The sequence below is a fragment of the Nannobrachium achirus genome (assembly GCF_963921795.1).
Source record: "Nannobrachium achirus genome assembly, chromosome: 1".
In the NCBI taxonomy this organism is placed as follows: Eukaryota; Metazoa; Chordata; class Actinopteri; order Myctophiformes; family Myctophidae; genus Nannobrachium; species Nannobrachium achirus.
Window position 1 is genome coordinate 37,901,518 of NC_137810.1, and position 16,214 is coordinate 37,917,731.

At 42.8% G+C, this 16,214-nt stretch overlaps 1 protein-coding gene across 1 annotated transcript in view; it reads right to left on the reverse strand.

The window, feature by feature from the left end:
- Positions 1 to 855: 855 nt before the first annotated feature.
- The window catches only part of pex5la (peroxisomal biogenesis factor 5-like a), a gene marked incomplete at both ends in the record, with an annotated part of 138,365 nt that continues 123,006 nt past the window's right edge, over positions 856 to 16,214 (reverse strand). The window contains 7 exons of the mRNA XM_080725826.1: positions 856 to 1,057; positions 2,160 to 2,317; positions 6,212 to 6,374; positions 6,948 to 7,160; positions 8,740 to 8,810; positions 12,410 to 12,553; positions 14,012 to 14,128. Coding sequence (XP_080581952.1) covers positions 856 to 1,057; positions 2,160 to 2,317; positions 6,212 to 6,374; positions 6,948 to 7,160; positions 8,740 to 8,810; positions 12,410 to 12,553; positions 14,012 to 14,128 — 1,068 coding nt within the window. The remainder of the gene's footprint in view (positions 1,058 to 2,159; positions 2,318 to 6,211; positions 6,375 to 6,947; positions 7,161 to 8,739; positions 8,811 to 12,409; positions 12,554 to 14,011; positions 14,129 to 16,214) is intronic.

The window sequence follows — 16,214 nt, forward strand, 5'->3', positions numbered from 1 at the left end:
GCTTTACAACCTGGCTTGCACCCCATGGTGGGATTGAGGAAGTTATCTGTTTGGAAAAAATGCAAATAATGTAAATGTTCAACAATAATTCAGTGAAAATGCTCACACATGCGGTATAAAGTATGAAACCAAGCAGGGAGAGAATTGGAGTTCTTGTACGGTTTGCTCATTTTAACATTGGGGAAACAAACCTGAAAATAATTGGGTTAAGAAACCACTTGAACCATAGCTCTGCAAACAGCAATGGTAGCTGTTAATTTTTCTCACCACCTGCCTGCCTGCCAGTGTCTGTCTGTCTGTCTGTCAGTCAGTCATTCTATCTGTCTGTCTGTCTGTCTGTCTGTCTGTCTGTCTGTCTGTCTGTCTGTCCGTCCGTCCATCCGTTCATTCATGCCAGTCTCTCTCAGCTCAGCTCTGTTCCACTGGATGAGTCAGGTTTTAATTTAATTTGTTCTCTAAGGCATTGCTCAAACGATCCTTGGCCTTTGTCCTTGTGCTCTTGGGGGAAATCACGCGTTGTGGCGCAAATCCATTGCAAAGTAGTCACTTCAAGCACTTCCACAACTTCAACATCTCCGTGACTCTTGTCTTGTGTAGGTACTTGGGTACAAACACAAAACAAAACAAACAGCACCTCAGTGGCATGAAAAACGTGTTCATGTCAAACCTCAAGCCCAGCTTGTCCTTGATCTGTACACTTGGGTACCTACGTGGCTGTGTGTGTGTGTGTGTGTGTGTGTGTGTGTGTGTGTGTGTGTGTGTGTGTGCGCGTGTGTGTGTGTGTGTGTGTGTGTGTGTGTGTGTGTGTGTGTGTGTGTGTGTGTGCGTCGTCCATGCCACCACCTCCCCAGTGCATCACTTGTCCATGTTAAAAGCCTTCATGAGATGGTCCAGGTCACCGATGTTTGCGGCCTGGAAGAGTTCAGGCTGGTCCATCATGGACAGGGCTATCCTGAGAGCGGCCCAGATGTTCCCGGACATCACTTGGTGGGACAGCTGGCTACTCCGGCTCTTCCTCTGCAGACTCAGGGCTGTCAAGAAGTTGCTGGCGGCCTCCCTGGGGGTGTGTGTGTGTGTGTGTGTGTGTGTGTGTGTGGGGGGGGGGGGGGGGGGGGGGGGGGGGTTGAGGTCGGAGAGGGGACAGTAAAAAAAAAAAGAAACAAGCAGTTTGAGTTGTGTTTGGAAACTCTAGATCAGTGGTTCTCAAACTGTGGGTCAGGACCCCCAGGTGATTTTGTGAGGGGGCCAGATGACAGTGAAGTGACAATTTAAGGACTTTTAATACCTGTTCAATGCCTTGACAAAAGACCATTACTGCACCAAAAGTAATCAAGAAACTACCTGTATGCTATAGAAAATGGTCAAACACTGGCCAAACTGTCAAATAATATAAGAAAAAGGCAAAGATCTTGAAAATGGCAGACCTACAAGCTCACAACGAGTCCTACATTCCAAGTGGTTGTCACGGTGGGGATCCCCAGTCCAAGTATGATTATTTTGGGGGATCACGCCCTGAAAAGGTTGAGAACCACTGCTCTTGATGGGATGAAATTGATTGGAAAGTTTTATTGAACTGCTGCATAGTGGATCGTCACTGTCCGTCAGAAACCTTGCTTATGTGGATCATCTATTATCACCGTTTACAAAAGAACGGTTTTGGACCTACAAGGTTTCCGCCCGACAACAACGATGTTTATCTGCAGTGCCTTGCATCAGTTGTTCATGGAGTTGCGTTGTACTACCACTACTCCTGTCACAATGTTCCTAAGCTAGAATAATACCCATAGACACACACTGACCCAATGGCTGTCAACCCAGCCATTGTATCTTTTAGGGAGTTTAGGGATAAGGGGTAAGGCATGGACGAAAATACAGTATACATCTGCTGCTATGCTCACACACCTTTATATCTTATCTCAGGTACTATACTTAAATATGTAGATCATTTGTTTGTTTTCTTTGATTGAGCTCTTCCCCCCCCCCTCTTCTTCTTCCCTTTCTTTTTTTTCAATGGAAACAACAACGCCATAATAACTTGCACGAAAAACGAATTTCACCCACCTTTTGTCTTCTGTAAACATAAAGCTAATTCTGATTCTGAGCTGGGTGGCAGACAGTGTTTATCCTGATGCCCCCAGGCATGGGTTACATGGACCCACCTGTGTGCCCCCAGATTGATGCAGCTGATTCCGAGGTTGTAGCGGGACCGGATGAACCCCGGCTGGAGTTCCAGGGCTTTGGTGTAGGCCTCCACCGCCTCCTCGCTGCGGTCACCGTTGGCCAGGGTTGCCCCCAAGCGGTTCCACAACAAGTAGTCCTGTAGGTGGGAGAGGACAGGAGGCGCGGGGGGGGGGGGGGGGGGGGGGGACATCGCCCAGGGGGAAGACATGGACGATGATTTGTTTTGAGACGAGATAATATTCCATGGTGTTGTTGTTGCTCTGTGCTGTCAAGACGCTGTCAGTCTGGAGAACACGGATACAATTTGGCACATGACTCCATCTGTTAAGACTGCCAAGTCATTGCCTGCTTTTTGTTTTTGTTTTTCAGCAGGTCGTGTGTACCGTGTTGCGCATCCTCTCCTGCCTCTGCCCTCAATTTCCTGTCTCTACTGTGCAATCTAAATAAAAAACAAAACTGTCCAAAGGCTCGAATGAAAAAGTAGTGCAAACTCTGTCCGTGAATGATAAAGAAAGGATGCTACTGTAGTTACGGAAGTAGAACAACCCCAGCCCCCGACTCAGCAACCCGCTGATGAGTGTGTTGAAAGCATGAAAACACATTTCTAAAAGAAGCAAGCTATAATTTTCTTTTTGGAGCGGTGAAAGCGCTCCCAATAGACAGGTATGTCTGTGGCTGGCTGGCTATGTGGCTGGCTGGCTGGCTGGCTGGCTGGCTGGCTGGCTGGGTATGTCTGTAGCCTGGCAATACCTTGAGTGGCCACACAAGTTAAAGGAGGGGCGCTGTTGTGCAGGCACAAACACACACACACACACACACACACACACACACACACACACACACACACACACACACACACACACACACACACACACACACACACAGATTCACCGCTCCACTTCGAACCGAGGTTTGATTTTTCCTGTCATTTTTGGACGCACAAATTATTGTAATTCCCATCGTACTGACTGAGCACCAATGGGATGTGTTCTGAACTTCTCTGTCATTACTCCTGTCCTGTACCATTTATGTACTAATGGCAGTATTTCCAAGAGATCGTTTGGGGAGAGAGCTGAGTTACATCACACGACCTGTCCTTGGCTGTGTATCCCACCTGGAGATAACGGTCTGCTTACAGCTTTTAGCTAAGCCTGGCTGTGGGATATCACTATCTCCCATTGTATTCAGAGATCAGTTTTCCAGCGGGGGAGCGGGGATTTCAAATGGGTGGGGGTGGAGTTAGCAGTGTGCGATATCTCTACTGCCCTGGGACAGTGCTGGGAGGGAACACACTGATTTACATGATGCGTCAATGCAGGATTTGTGTGTAATGTGTAATGTGTGTGTGTGTGTGTGTGTGTGTGTGTGTGTGTGTGTGTGTGTGTGTGTGTGTGTGTGTGTGTGTGTGTGTGTGTGTGTGAAAGCACCTCCGTGAGGACAAGTCAAAAGTTCATGAGGCCACTTTTCTGAGCTTGTTGGAGTGACAGGCTGCTTCACTGCATCTGCTTGCATGTGCTCTTCCTTGCCAAGTGCTTCGGGGCTTTGAGACGGTCACGTGTTTGTATTGGCATACTTGGCATGAGTTACCGGTAGATTAGAGCTCATTCTATGTGTGCGTGCGTGCGTGCGTGCGTGCGTGCGTGTGGTGGTATGTATTATGCATTGTGTGCGTATTTGTGTATGATGCATTGTGTACAGTATACTGATTGTGCCTGTGTGTATTATGCTAATGATGCCATCTATTGTACCTGTGCTCTTGACCCTATTCCAACGAAGCTCTTTAAAGCTACCTCCCACCGTCTCACCCTAGATACAACAGCATGCAATTAATACTGTCATACTGTCGGGAGAAAGAAAAAGCTGCATAATCACCTGTACAACATTTTACATACATTCTAGCCTGTTTCTGTTTTTTTTGTCAACCACAGTAATGAAACCTCCCAACTAAAATGAGTCAACAACCTTAGAATTGCTACAGATAAAAATCAAGTGGCTGTTCTGTGACACTGGGTAGGTCTCTCCGATAGTTTCCTTAATTGGTTCGGCTCATAGCTATCAGGGAGATTGTTTTCTGTTAGCCTAGGTGATGTATCTCAAACAGTTGATGTTGACTGGCATTCCCCAAGAAAGTATTCTGGGCCCTATCCTCTTCCACTCTGCTATTTTATTAGATGTCATTCACTGTTATGCAGATTATACACAGTTGTACATGAGTGTTTCCTCAGATGACCCCAATGCCATGTGTGCTCTCATCGCCTACCTCACTGACATTGATATACTGTATGTCAGGGAACAAAAAAAGATAGATTCTCCTTGCTGGACCAATAACAGAAAGAGAGAAAAAAAAACAGATCAGAACAGAGGTTACAGATCTGAGTTCAGTGTGATTTTTATATTCTGAAGTAAATTCTAAATTCTATTTTAACAATGTCACAAGAACAGATTTTCTTCATTCTAAGAACACACTGTAGCCAAATCATTTACGTATAGTCATTGTAGTGGCACATTGAGTGGGCCACTACTACAATGACATCTATCAGATAAACCACCAAACTCACTCACTCACTCACACACTCACCCTCTAACGCTCTAACGCTCACGCTTATCTACGTTTATCTATTCACTCGTTTCAGCAACTGATCCCAAAGTTCACATGGTATTGCCCATTAGCATTATACCAACGGTGACGGAGCCCGAATTTCATTTCTCCCAAATTAAAGCTGTTTATTAGCGTTTTCTTTGCCTGTTGTCATGGTTACGGTCCGTTCCTCCAGGCCATGGGATCTGTAGCCCCACACACACACCCCTCTCTCACAGTTAGGAATGTGCATTCTCTCTCTCTCTCTCTCTCTCTCTCTCTCTCTCTCTCTCTCTCTCTCTCTCTCTCTCTCTCTCTCTCTCTCTCTCTCTCTCTCTCTCACGCACGCACCACAGTAACTTTCCCCACAACCCACACTCTGCACATATTTTGGAGCACATATCTTCGAACGGGAAAGGTCTAGTATATATATATTTCACATGATCACATATATCATGATATGAATAGCATGCAACAATGGGCCACTCAATAACTAATGAACAAAGTGACATCTTTTCTATGATTAATTTTGCACATACGATTTCTTTGTTGCAATTCTATAATGTTAACTTTATAAAATACTATTTATTTCATCATTATTATAATTTATTTGTTCGTCAATTAGCATTTTTGTGTGTGAAGCACTATGGATGGTGCGAGAGTTACTATACATGAAAGTAATTATGTATCGTGTATGTGTATATTAGTATGTATTGTGTATGTGATATATGTATATGTGTTGTGTTGTGTGTATTATGAATTGAGCAGGTGTATACTATGTAGTGTGTGTGTGTGTGTGTGTGTGTGTGTGTGTGTGTGTGTGTGTGTGTGTGTGTGTGTGTGTGTGTGTGTGTGTGTGTGTGTGTGTGTGTGTGTGTGTGTGTGTGTGTGTGCGCGTGTATAACCCATTAAAACCGGGAAAGCATATGTGTCAGATTTTGATTTTAGCGTTGGATATTCACAAATAAAATAAATATACAAAAGAATCAAGATTGTTATGTATATAGCTGATGGACAATCAAAATCAGTTGGAAATACTACATTTTGATGTGGTGTCATGATTAAACTTTATGTTGATATGGCACACTGACTATTGTTAATTGTTTATTGTTAATTTAAGATCCCCATTAGTCACTGCCTCAGCAGTGACTATTCTTCCTGGGGTCAAATTACAAAATTACAGTGGAATTGAAAATTACAAGCAAAAATAAAATAGCAATTAAATAACTAAATACACATTTACAAGTACATACAATAGAAAACAAAGTAGTACATTATTTGGTGACTGTCATGTGCTCATGTTGGACTATGCGAGGCAGGGGCGACCTCTTCCCTGAGCCAAGCCTAAACCTGACCGCATACCCAAGAATCAAGAATGTAATGTATGTGTGTTTATTATGTATCGCGTGTGTGTGTGCGTGCGTGCGTGCGTGCGTGCGTGAGTCTCTCTACCTCTGGCCTCACAGACAGGGCAGCGTTGAAGGCCTCCACCGCCTTGTTGAACTCGGTGCTGAGGTTGTAGAGGACTCCCAGTCCTGTCTGCAGGTCCGGATCAATGCTGTCTGAGCCCCGCGCTGCGTCCAGGAACATCTCCCTCACATCATTCTGCAGAGAGCTGTGGACGGAGGGGTGGACACCAGTGGTGGACCAGGTATACTCACAATTTGTACTTGAGTATTAAGTATCAATACACCATTGTAGGAATAGTCTGTCACAAGTTCGGTATTCAAAATGTACTTGATTAAAAATGCAAAAGCATAGGCATCAAGCTGTACTTAAAGGGCCAAAATTACTCATCATTAAATTATGCAGAACGTCCCATTTCACAAGCCGATCTACAGTACAAGCTCACAACGTGTCACAAAGCGGCGCGCGTTGTGAGCTTATAGATCGTCTATTTTCAAATAGCCAAAGTATGTATATTACAGATACTGTAAGAGTTTTAAAAAGTCACATAATCACACACACGCACACGCACACACACACACACACACACACACACAGGGCCAAGGTGCCCTCCATGAGTCATCAACAGTGGAATGCAGGGTGGAAAACCCTGCTCACCTAGGACACATAAGCAGGGTTAACAGGCAATCGCTGGGGCATAACAAGAAGATGCTTCACAGCTCAGCCAACTACACAGCACTTCTATCCCCTGCTATCTATTCAGCACCCCCCCATACTCTACCTTTCTCTGCCCATGGTGGACGCCCGAGACTGTCGGTTGGAGCTGGGAGACGCGAGCAGGTGAGGCTTCCCCTTCATCAGATGCTTGTACTTGGGGTTGTGTTTGAGCCAGCGGAGCAGCGCCTCGCAGGCGTCCTGACGCATGCCTGTGTTGGTCAGGCTCACTGCCAGCGCCATGAGAGCGGTGAGGTTGTTGGGGTGGAGCTCCAAGCACCTGGACGGAGACATTCAGGTGTTGCATTCAGTTCAAAGGGAAATCTTGGTTTGATGGGTATTAATTGGGATCGGCTGGGGCAAAGTAACATCCGGAGGGGGCTAATTATCACTGGGTCAGGAATGGAAGAGCTGCACTCGCTCTTGATCTTTGCCCTTTGGTAATGGTTGGTACAGTATACTGTCTGTAGACGATGGGTTTAGATCACTGTTTCCCAAAGGGTTAGTGGACACGTTTTCATGGGTCCCTGAATTTTGTTGTTTCCTGTTTTTTTTATTTTTTTATTTTTTTTCAAAAATGCAATGATTTAAATGCAAGTAATGTCATGAATAAATAAAAGAAAACTCTAAGAAATGTCATAAATTAGAAAACCAGTGTATAAGAAGTAGTGAAAATAGCCGATCTACAAGCTCACAACGTGGCGGGAAGCAACGTGTTGGGAGCTTGTAGATCTGCTATTTTCACTAGTTTGGGTCCCGGGCAAACGTTTAATTTCTCTTTAGGGTCCCGGGCAAAAGAGATTGGGAACCACTGGTTTAGATGATTTGCATCGGGTTTGTGGTTGGTGAAAATGTTGTGGGTCCATTATACTCCATAGGCTTCATATAGAGCCAGAAATGGACTGTATATTTGTAGTGACGTTTATAGTAGTTATATCATTGGTCATTATGGGGCTGTTAAGTCTGACATCATTTTGTAGGCAGAGGAGAACTCTGCCCCCAGCGGCCGTGAATTTTTTTACTATTTTTACTTACACATTTTTCTTCTCTTTGTTGTTGAAAGGAAAGTGGTAGAATTATACTTTAGTCGTTATTTTTGTCTCGGATCTGTTGAAATAGCGAGGGACAGATATTGACAATACATCTACTTGGAGGTCTGACTACAAAATGATGTCACAGCTTAAAAGCCCCATTGGCAACTAATTAATTATGCCATTTTGACGTGTATCTGGAAAAGGGAGAAGTAGAATCAGCAGGATTTTTTAAGGGTGAGAACTATCCAGTGTTTACGCTGTTTAACCCATCCTGGGTTTAATTAGCCAAAACAAAATGGACCCCCCAAGTCGTACAATGCCTGCATAGTGCAATCCCATCACAGCATGCAGGTAATGAAACCCTCAAGCACCTTGCCCTATTGCGCCACATGAATTACCATTTAGTTAGCACGGCAATTCAATCTTTTCAAAGAAGCATGTTTTTTTTTCTGCTTGTGATTTTGTGCGTGCGTGCGTGCGTGCGTGCGTGCGTGCGTGCATGCATGCGTGTGTGCATGCATGTTTCCTCCCAATGTTTGGATTGAGATTTTGCATATATTATATTTTAGTCATTATATCTGGATCATTGTCCAATTATATACCGGTATATATATTTTTGACTACTTGAAATACTGAAGATAGCACTTGTTTAAAGTCCTCAAGCAAAGGTCCTGCAATCTTAATTTGTTATCCACATATCCATTTACAAAGTGATACAGTATGTGCAAATACTTGAAAAACTAACGAATAGTGACAGATTGTTCAATCACATGTTTTTTTTTTCTTTTCATGGTAACGGGATCACATGCCGTTGTTCCTCCTTACCTCTGAAGGGAGACGATTGCTCCCTGCTCATTCTCATTCTCCGCCTGGGTGGTCCCCAACACCTGCCAAGCCTGGAGTGAGACAGTGAACAGCAGTGGTGTCACCTGCACTCATGTCTCATGACAACCTACGACTACGAGACAACCAAGAGGCTCTGTTATGCAAATGTAGTAAAGCATAACCTACTGTATGGAACATGGTGACTCGCATTGGGTGCAGAGCAACATGCCAGTGTCCTAAAGGCCAGTCACACCAATTAGTCCACCAATTAGAGGCCAAAGCTGATATTGAACAACTCTGGGTAAAAGCAGACAACCTATACAGCATTAATCTTTAACCCTTTGTCATGTGTTCTAGCCTGCTTGTAATCTCATTTTTGTCCTCATAAGTAGTTGCAAGGAGTTGCATGTTACAATGAATTGCATGTTACAATGAATTGCATGTTGCAAGTTAGCCGATCTACAAGCTCACAACACGTCGCATCTGCATGTTGCAATGAGTTGCATGATGCAATGAGTTGCATGATGCAAGGAGTTGCATGTTACAAGGAGTTGCAAGTTGCGATGAGTTGCATCGTGAACTATTGGTGTGCGGACTGGCCTCTAGAACACCGCGGAGAAGAGAGGTGAGGCATTCAAATCTGTCTCACATTGCAAAACGGTAGTCACAAAGTCTACAAGAGACATGTTGAAATATGATTAACATTAGCAAAACCAAACATTAGCTTTGATGCATATTTTTCCTGATGATAGTTTAATCTAGCAGCCATGTTACTATATGCGATAAAGCATAACATTATTAAAATACTCCAAGGTAAGCTATGATTACAGTAGACAGAGCTGAGGAGCATCTCCTATTTGTTCCTTCAGTCCCCAGAATCTATTGCTATTAAAGACCATACATAGACCAACCTCAGACAGTAAAAAAGAATAGCCGAATGTGTTGGTCATTAATTATAGCCCATGAGGCTTAAGGATGAGATGATATTACCTACGAGTTGATTGTCCTCTAATGACATTGGAGGAGTTTCTGATTAGGTGGAAAAATTTCGAAATTATCTCAAATGAATCATAATACTGATTCCTCAATTTGGCAACATAAAGTTCTGAATGAATGAATCCTCTCTCCCTCTCCCTCCCTCTCTCTCTCTCTCTCTCTCTCTCTCTCTCTCTTTCACTCTCCCTCTCCCTCTCTCTCTCTCTCCCTCTCTTTCTCTCTCTCTCTCTCTCTCTCTCTCTCCCCCCCCCCCCTCTCTCTCTCTCTCTCTGTCAAAGGCTAATTAAGTCAGGAGTTGTTGGCAGCTTGCCAAGTTCATTAATTGGGTCTTATTACTGGTGTGACCAGTGGTGGAAAAAGAACTCAAATATTCTACTTAAGTAAAAGTATCAATACTGCAATATACAAATACTCTGTTAAGTAAAAGTAAAAAAAACTATTGGCATAAAAAGGTACTTAAAGTACCAAAAGTAAAACTCATTGAGCAGAATGTCCTATTTCACAAATGTTCAAAAGCATGAGCTTGTAGATCTGCTATATTCAAATAGCAGAAGTATATAGGGATGAAATGGTTAATGCATGTTTTGTAGTAATAGTGAAAATCTAAAAAGTAACTAGTAAGTAACGTTTTTAAATAATTGTAGTTGAAATGCCTCTGAGAGGTAGAAGTAAAAGTAGTGACATTTTAAAATAATGAAGTAAAGAAATCCTCAAATGTGTAGTTTACTGTCAGTACAGTACTTGAGTACATTGACTCAGTTACTTTACACACCACTGCTCTCATGTTAAATGAACACTCAGGATTTGGCATTGCCTCTAATGAATCACACAGCACATGATGAAGTATGTTGCTTTTTATATTAACCACTTGAACCCCAGTGTCCATGTTCTGAGAACTGTAGCCAAAAAATAGCAGATCTACAAGCTCACAACGCCTCGCAGTAGATCGGCTATTTTCGGCAAAGAGATAGAGGGGAAAAAGAGCACACTAAGTACAGAGTGAAAGGTCAAGTTCATTAAGTATTGACGGTTCAAGTGGTTAAAGATCTGAAAACACAAATTGACATGATTCCAACATACACTGATGATTGTGCTGTCAAACGATGAAACGATATGGTATCTATGGGTTGTGGGGGTCCCTGCTTCATCTCTCTCTCAACTAAAGGGTCCCTGCTTCATCTCTCTCTCAACTAAGGGGTCCTTGACCTGAAAACGTTGAAGACCCCTGGTCTATAATATCAGGGAATTGGAAACCTGCATGAAAGCAAACATGATTGCGCTGCATGCAGGCAGCTTTGATCCGAACTCTCACTTGAAATCAATGTTGATGAGATAATGAGTGTAAATTCTCTGCGAGGGGCACCGCTGAGCAACCTGCATCGATGCTGTTCTCTGTAGATGATGCTTTGCTTCAGTCTGCCATTGACACCCAGTCAATGACATCTAAGGTATCAAAACTACGAATCAAGACTTGAATGTGTGTTAATGAGGAGGCATGGGTAGGGGGGCTGTGGGGGTCATTATCTATTTGGGAGCGATTCGTGGGTCTTCACAGCAGGGCCATAAGCCACCAGGCGTTCAGGGAGTCCTTTCGGAATCGTATTAGTTCCGTGCACCACAGGATAATCCTCTCCTCGGAATATCCGGCACACTTCTGTACATTCTGGAAGGAGCGTGTACTGTAGGAGGGCTTTGCTCTATGAGGCGGCAAAGAGGTCACTTCTATTGAAACGTGGAGATAGAATACGTGAAGGAAATTGCGTTATTATTCAGCCCATTGGGCAAATGGAAACTCGTTGGGAATATGATTCATGCCAGTGTATTTTTTTTGCTACAGTAAACAATTCTATTAACTGAAAAAAAGAAAGACAAAAAAAAACATTCCCTTGCCCTTTACAGTCACTTTGTTTTCTCTGAGAGACTTTTACTGTAGGTGGCAAGGTCTGCGATTCCTTTCTCGGCCAAGTGTGGGGGTGCTTGTTGCTGAACCGTTGGCTGCTAGTGTGAGTGTGTGTGTGGGGTTGTATTGACATGCAGCGAGCGTGTGTGGGTGTGATTGAGTGTTTGGGACAGCAGTAACCTGAGGGTTCTGGGAACGGCCTTGTGGCTAGTAGTGGAAGGTCGCTGGTTCATACCTGCTGTAGATCCCAGCTCATCTCACAACAGCCAATACTGAAGAGCCCTTGAGCAAGGCAATGACTGCACGAGACTGTGGGAGTGCTGGGCAACGATATGTTGTTTGCACTGTACAGTATATCGTCGTTGTAGGGTGAAAACCTTGTATGTCCAAAACCGTTTGTTTTGCATTTATCATTTTAAAAATGATTTAAACTAGTGAAAACAGCCGATCTACAAGCACACAACGCCTCGCGGTGCGAGGCGTTGTGTACTTGTAGATCAGCTGTTTTCACTACTTTTGTGTGACAGCCTTGTATGATGAAGCAGGGCTTTACTTTGCGAAAGAACGTACAAATTTGAAACTTGGAGATAAGAGGTTTCCAGACTTTCCACCCGACAACAACGACATGTCCCCTGTTTCTTTAACATGCAACATCTGACTACCGGAGGCCATGGCTGCAAATAAATGAGCTCTTACTGAACTTGTCTAGTTAGATATGGAACGAAGGACTTTTAGCACATGTGTTTGCCAGCGCTATTCTTTGTAGCCACTAACCTCGGAGTCATGGGGATCCTGCAAGATTGCTGCCTCAAGCAGCAGCACAGCGTTTGGCAAATCACCCGCTCTAGACTTCTTCAGCCCCTCTTCAAATGCATTGGGCCAATCCTTATAAGGGTTATCCGTGTGGAAGTAATAGCCCTGTCATCAAGAACACACACACGCGTACACACACACACGCACACACACACAAACACGCACGTACGCACACACACACAGACACACACACACTTAAGAATAGGGACACTTTTATTTCCTAGAGCAGTACGTTGTTGAGCTGGTGGTCGATGACGTCATCCAGGGAACTCAAGGGCAGTGGTGTAAAGTAACTAAGCACTTTTATTTAATACTGTAGTTAAGTATAGTTTCGAGGCGTTTGTACTTTACTTGATTAGTTCCAATTTTCAGTACTTTTACTTCTGCTCCACTACATCTCAGAGGCAAATATTGCACTTTTACTCCACTTCAATTATTTGAAAACTTTAGGTACTAGTTACTACAGATATCTGATTATATTATAAAACATACATTAATCCACTTTAGCCCTATTTTATACCTAGGCTATTTGAAAATAGCCGATCTACAAGCTTGAACGTGTCGCATCGCAGCACGTTGTGAGCTTGCAGATCTGCTATTTTCAAACATTTCTTGCTTTTACTTTTGGTACTTTAAGTATATTTTGATCTTTTATTCAAGTACATTTTGAATTACAGACTTGTAACGGAGTATTTCTATAGGCCTATTGCAGTACTGAGTACTGAGTACTTTTTCCACCACTGCTCAAGGGAGGGAAGTGAGGCCAACTTTCAAATACAATCAGTCTCATCCTACTAGTACAATGAATATAATGAATAATAAGTAATGTACAGCAATGTGACCTCCTTGACATTTGACCACTAAATTGCACCATACAGTATGTCAGATCCTGATTCACAGTAGAGAAGTTTCATTGCCTTGCATTGTGATTCGATGGTAAAACAGTGTATTGAGTCACTGCGGACAAAGTTACATGCATAATTAGTATACAGAGACAGACCTCATTACAATCACATTGCGGCTCAACTAATAAATGTCAGCACTAGATGATTGCAGCTGTATACAGTACGATTAAGCACGATTGCAGTTGCAGGAATTTATCTTTCCTACTTCACATCAAACCTAGATGGGAAAAGCTCCTGTGGGATTTCAGCCGTTTTCTCAAAAGGTTAAATTTAGCATTTTCAGGCTTTGATTACCCTGGTGTGTTGTTTGCAGAGCCATGAAAGTCATCGACTTGGAAACGGCGCCTTCTTTTAAGAGCGCCTTCGCTCCACAGCAGAAAGCCCAGGAGTTTGATCTCCTCTGATTTGCTTCATACAAAAAAGGTCAAATTATATATGTGCTGCTGTTGTTTAGTTTCGTAAAGTATTGAGGTGACAAACCCACATGTCAAGTTTATAGTCAGTAATACTGACTCAGTATAGCAGTTAGGGGCTACTTTATTAATTAGCCTATCATTTTGGTTTTGAAATAAGAGTATGCAATGTATGCAATATGTTGTTGAAGTTAATACAGTAGGCTTTGTCATCTTGGCAGTTAGTCATTAATATGAATACTGGCCTTGTCGTGAGGTGAAACCGAGGATGGAATCTGCGCCTGCTCGTTCTCCGTCAGCCAGTTTCGTCGCGCCAGTTCCTCCCACTCGGCCTGCATCTTGTCCCAAAACTCTGTGTCTGACTGCAGGGAAGGATGTATGGGGAGAGAGAGGGGGATATTGAAAGAACAAAATAGATGTATGGAGTGGGAATGGAGGAAGGGAATGTTTAGCACTCGAAGGAGCCATAGTACCATTCAATTTAATTCAATTCAAAGGTGCTTTATTGGCTTGAGAAAACATACATTTACATTTACAAAGCATGTGTCAAAACATAATAAAAACAATTTAAGAGAAAATGGGGAAAGTACAGTATGTACAGTTGGAGGGGGTACAATATTGTGTTAAACTGAACTATGTCACATATCTCACATTGCAAAATCTTAACATGGTATAACGCTTTTTCTTTTTGACAAATAGTAGCAATCCTTTACAGTCGCTTTTGGGACAATAGGCAGCATTTTGCCCAAAACAGTATACAAAAAAGCTTCAGATTTAAAATGTGTTTAAAAGTAGAGGCTCTGTTTATACAGTATGTGCAGTTGGTCAATGTTCAGAGGTCCCCTCGGTACATATGGTGCAGGAAATACAATGGTTAGTAGTCCTTAATGTGGTTGTATTCCATTGGCTATAACCATCTTTTATCACAACAATGAATAGTAGGTTTTTCTCTTTTTTTTTTCTTTCTTTTTTTTTGTTGCCTTTGGTCATGTTTTCAAACTCACTTTGGGTGTGTGTAATCTGTGGGAAGTATACAGTATGTGTCTTTGATGTCTTCGTATAGTAGGTTGGAAAGCTGGACATGGATAGCTCTGTTTCTACCACATTTTGTGTGCAGTTGGTGCATAGTCTGTATTCCCTCGGGAGCGCGCAGGGTCTGTCTTTGGAGGCCTTTCTCTATTGCAAGGCGTGTGTCACTGAGTCCAGTATATCAGGTAGCTTGCTTTTTGTTTTCTTAAAAGTATATAAACCTGTGCTATACACCACCTCAATGCAATATCTACTGGCTTTGATACATTACAGGCCTTTGGATACAGTACGTCACTCCAGCGACTAACAGTTCTTTGAGGGGACTTAGTTTACTGGGAAATGATTTAATCTTAAGGAATACAAAAATAAATCATGCACCAAGTAAGAAGTCTTGCTCATAAACATTCAACCGACTGAGTTCCAGTGCAGGTGTCAACAACCTCTACGGTCAGTGATAAAATCCTGAGTATTAAACTAAGTCTCATGATTATGGTGTATCACTGACAACAATGTCAGTGAACACGGTGAGAAATCATGGACCATTGAATACAGCAAATACAAAAATAGCTCTCAACCAGATACAGATCACAGCAACATGTCAAAAAAACCATTACCAGAACACATCAATGATCAACATTACCAGTAGTTTGAGAAATGGTCTCTGCTGTGTGCTGTGTGCCTGACTGTTATAACACATAGTGATAGCGATATTGATTGTAAGATGCCATGGCTCATTTCACACCTTAGGAACTGGATAATTTCCCCTCTGTGCCTCGCTTCAAGTGGCCAATTAGTCCTAATTGAGGGACCCTTGTCTATACTCTATATATAATCCGGTTAACCACTTACTGTAACCCTATTTCAAATATATCAAAAATAGCAGATCTACAAGCTCACAACATGCCACATCGTGAGATTTCTGACACGCTTAAAATAGGGATGCCAGGTTGAAAGTGGTTAACAAGTATGGGGTGAGTTTGAACAACCTTTGCTGCGTGTCTGTCACTCCCCATCTCTCTCCCCATTTCCTGTCAGTCTACTGTCCTATCAATAAAGGCTAGAGTTCTCAACGTCTTGAAAATGAAGGCCCGGCCCTAACACCGCCGACATAGATGTGAGGGCCGGCTGGGCCGCACGGCGGCCCCGAAACTCTAGTATATAAAATGTGGCTAAAAGTTACACAGTTGTCCTTTTAATACACAGTATAGTATAGGCTTTGAAATACAAAATATTAATATTTCACAAAATAATGTATTCATATTTGCAAATTACCAATGTTTGTAAAAAAAAAGAAAATCACTTATTCTAAGATGGGGAATGACAGTCAGTGGACGTTGCAGTGTGTATTTTTTCCCAAGGCCAATGTGGCCACACAGGGCATATCATTCTTTGAGGTACGTAGGCCAAACTGAGACCATA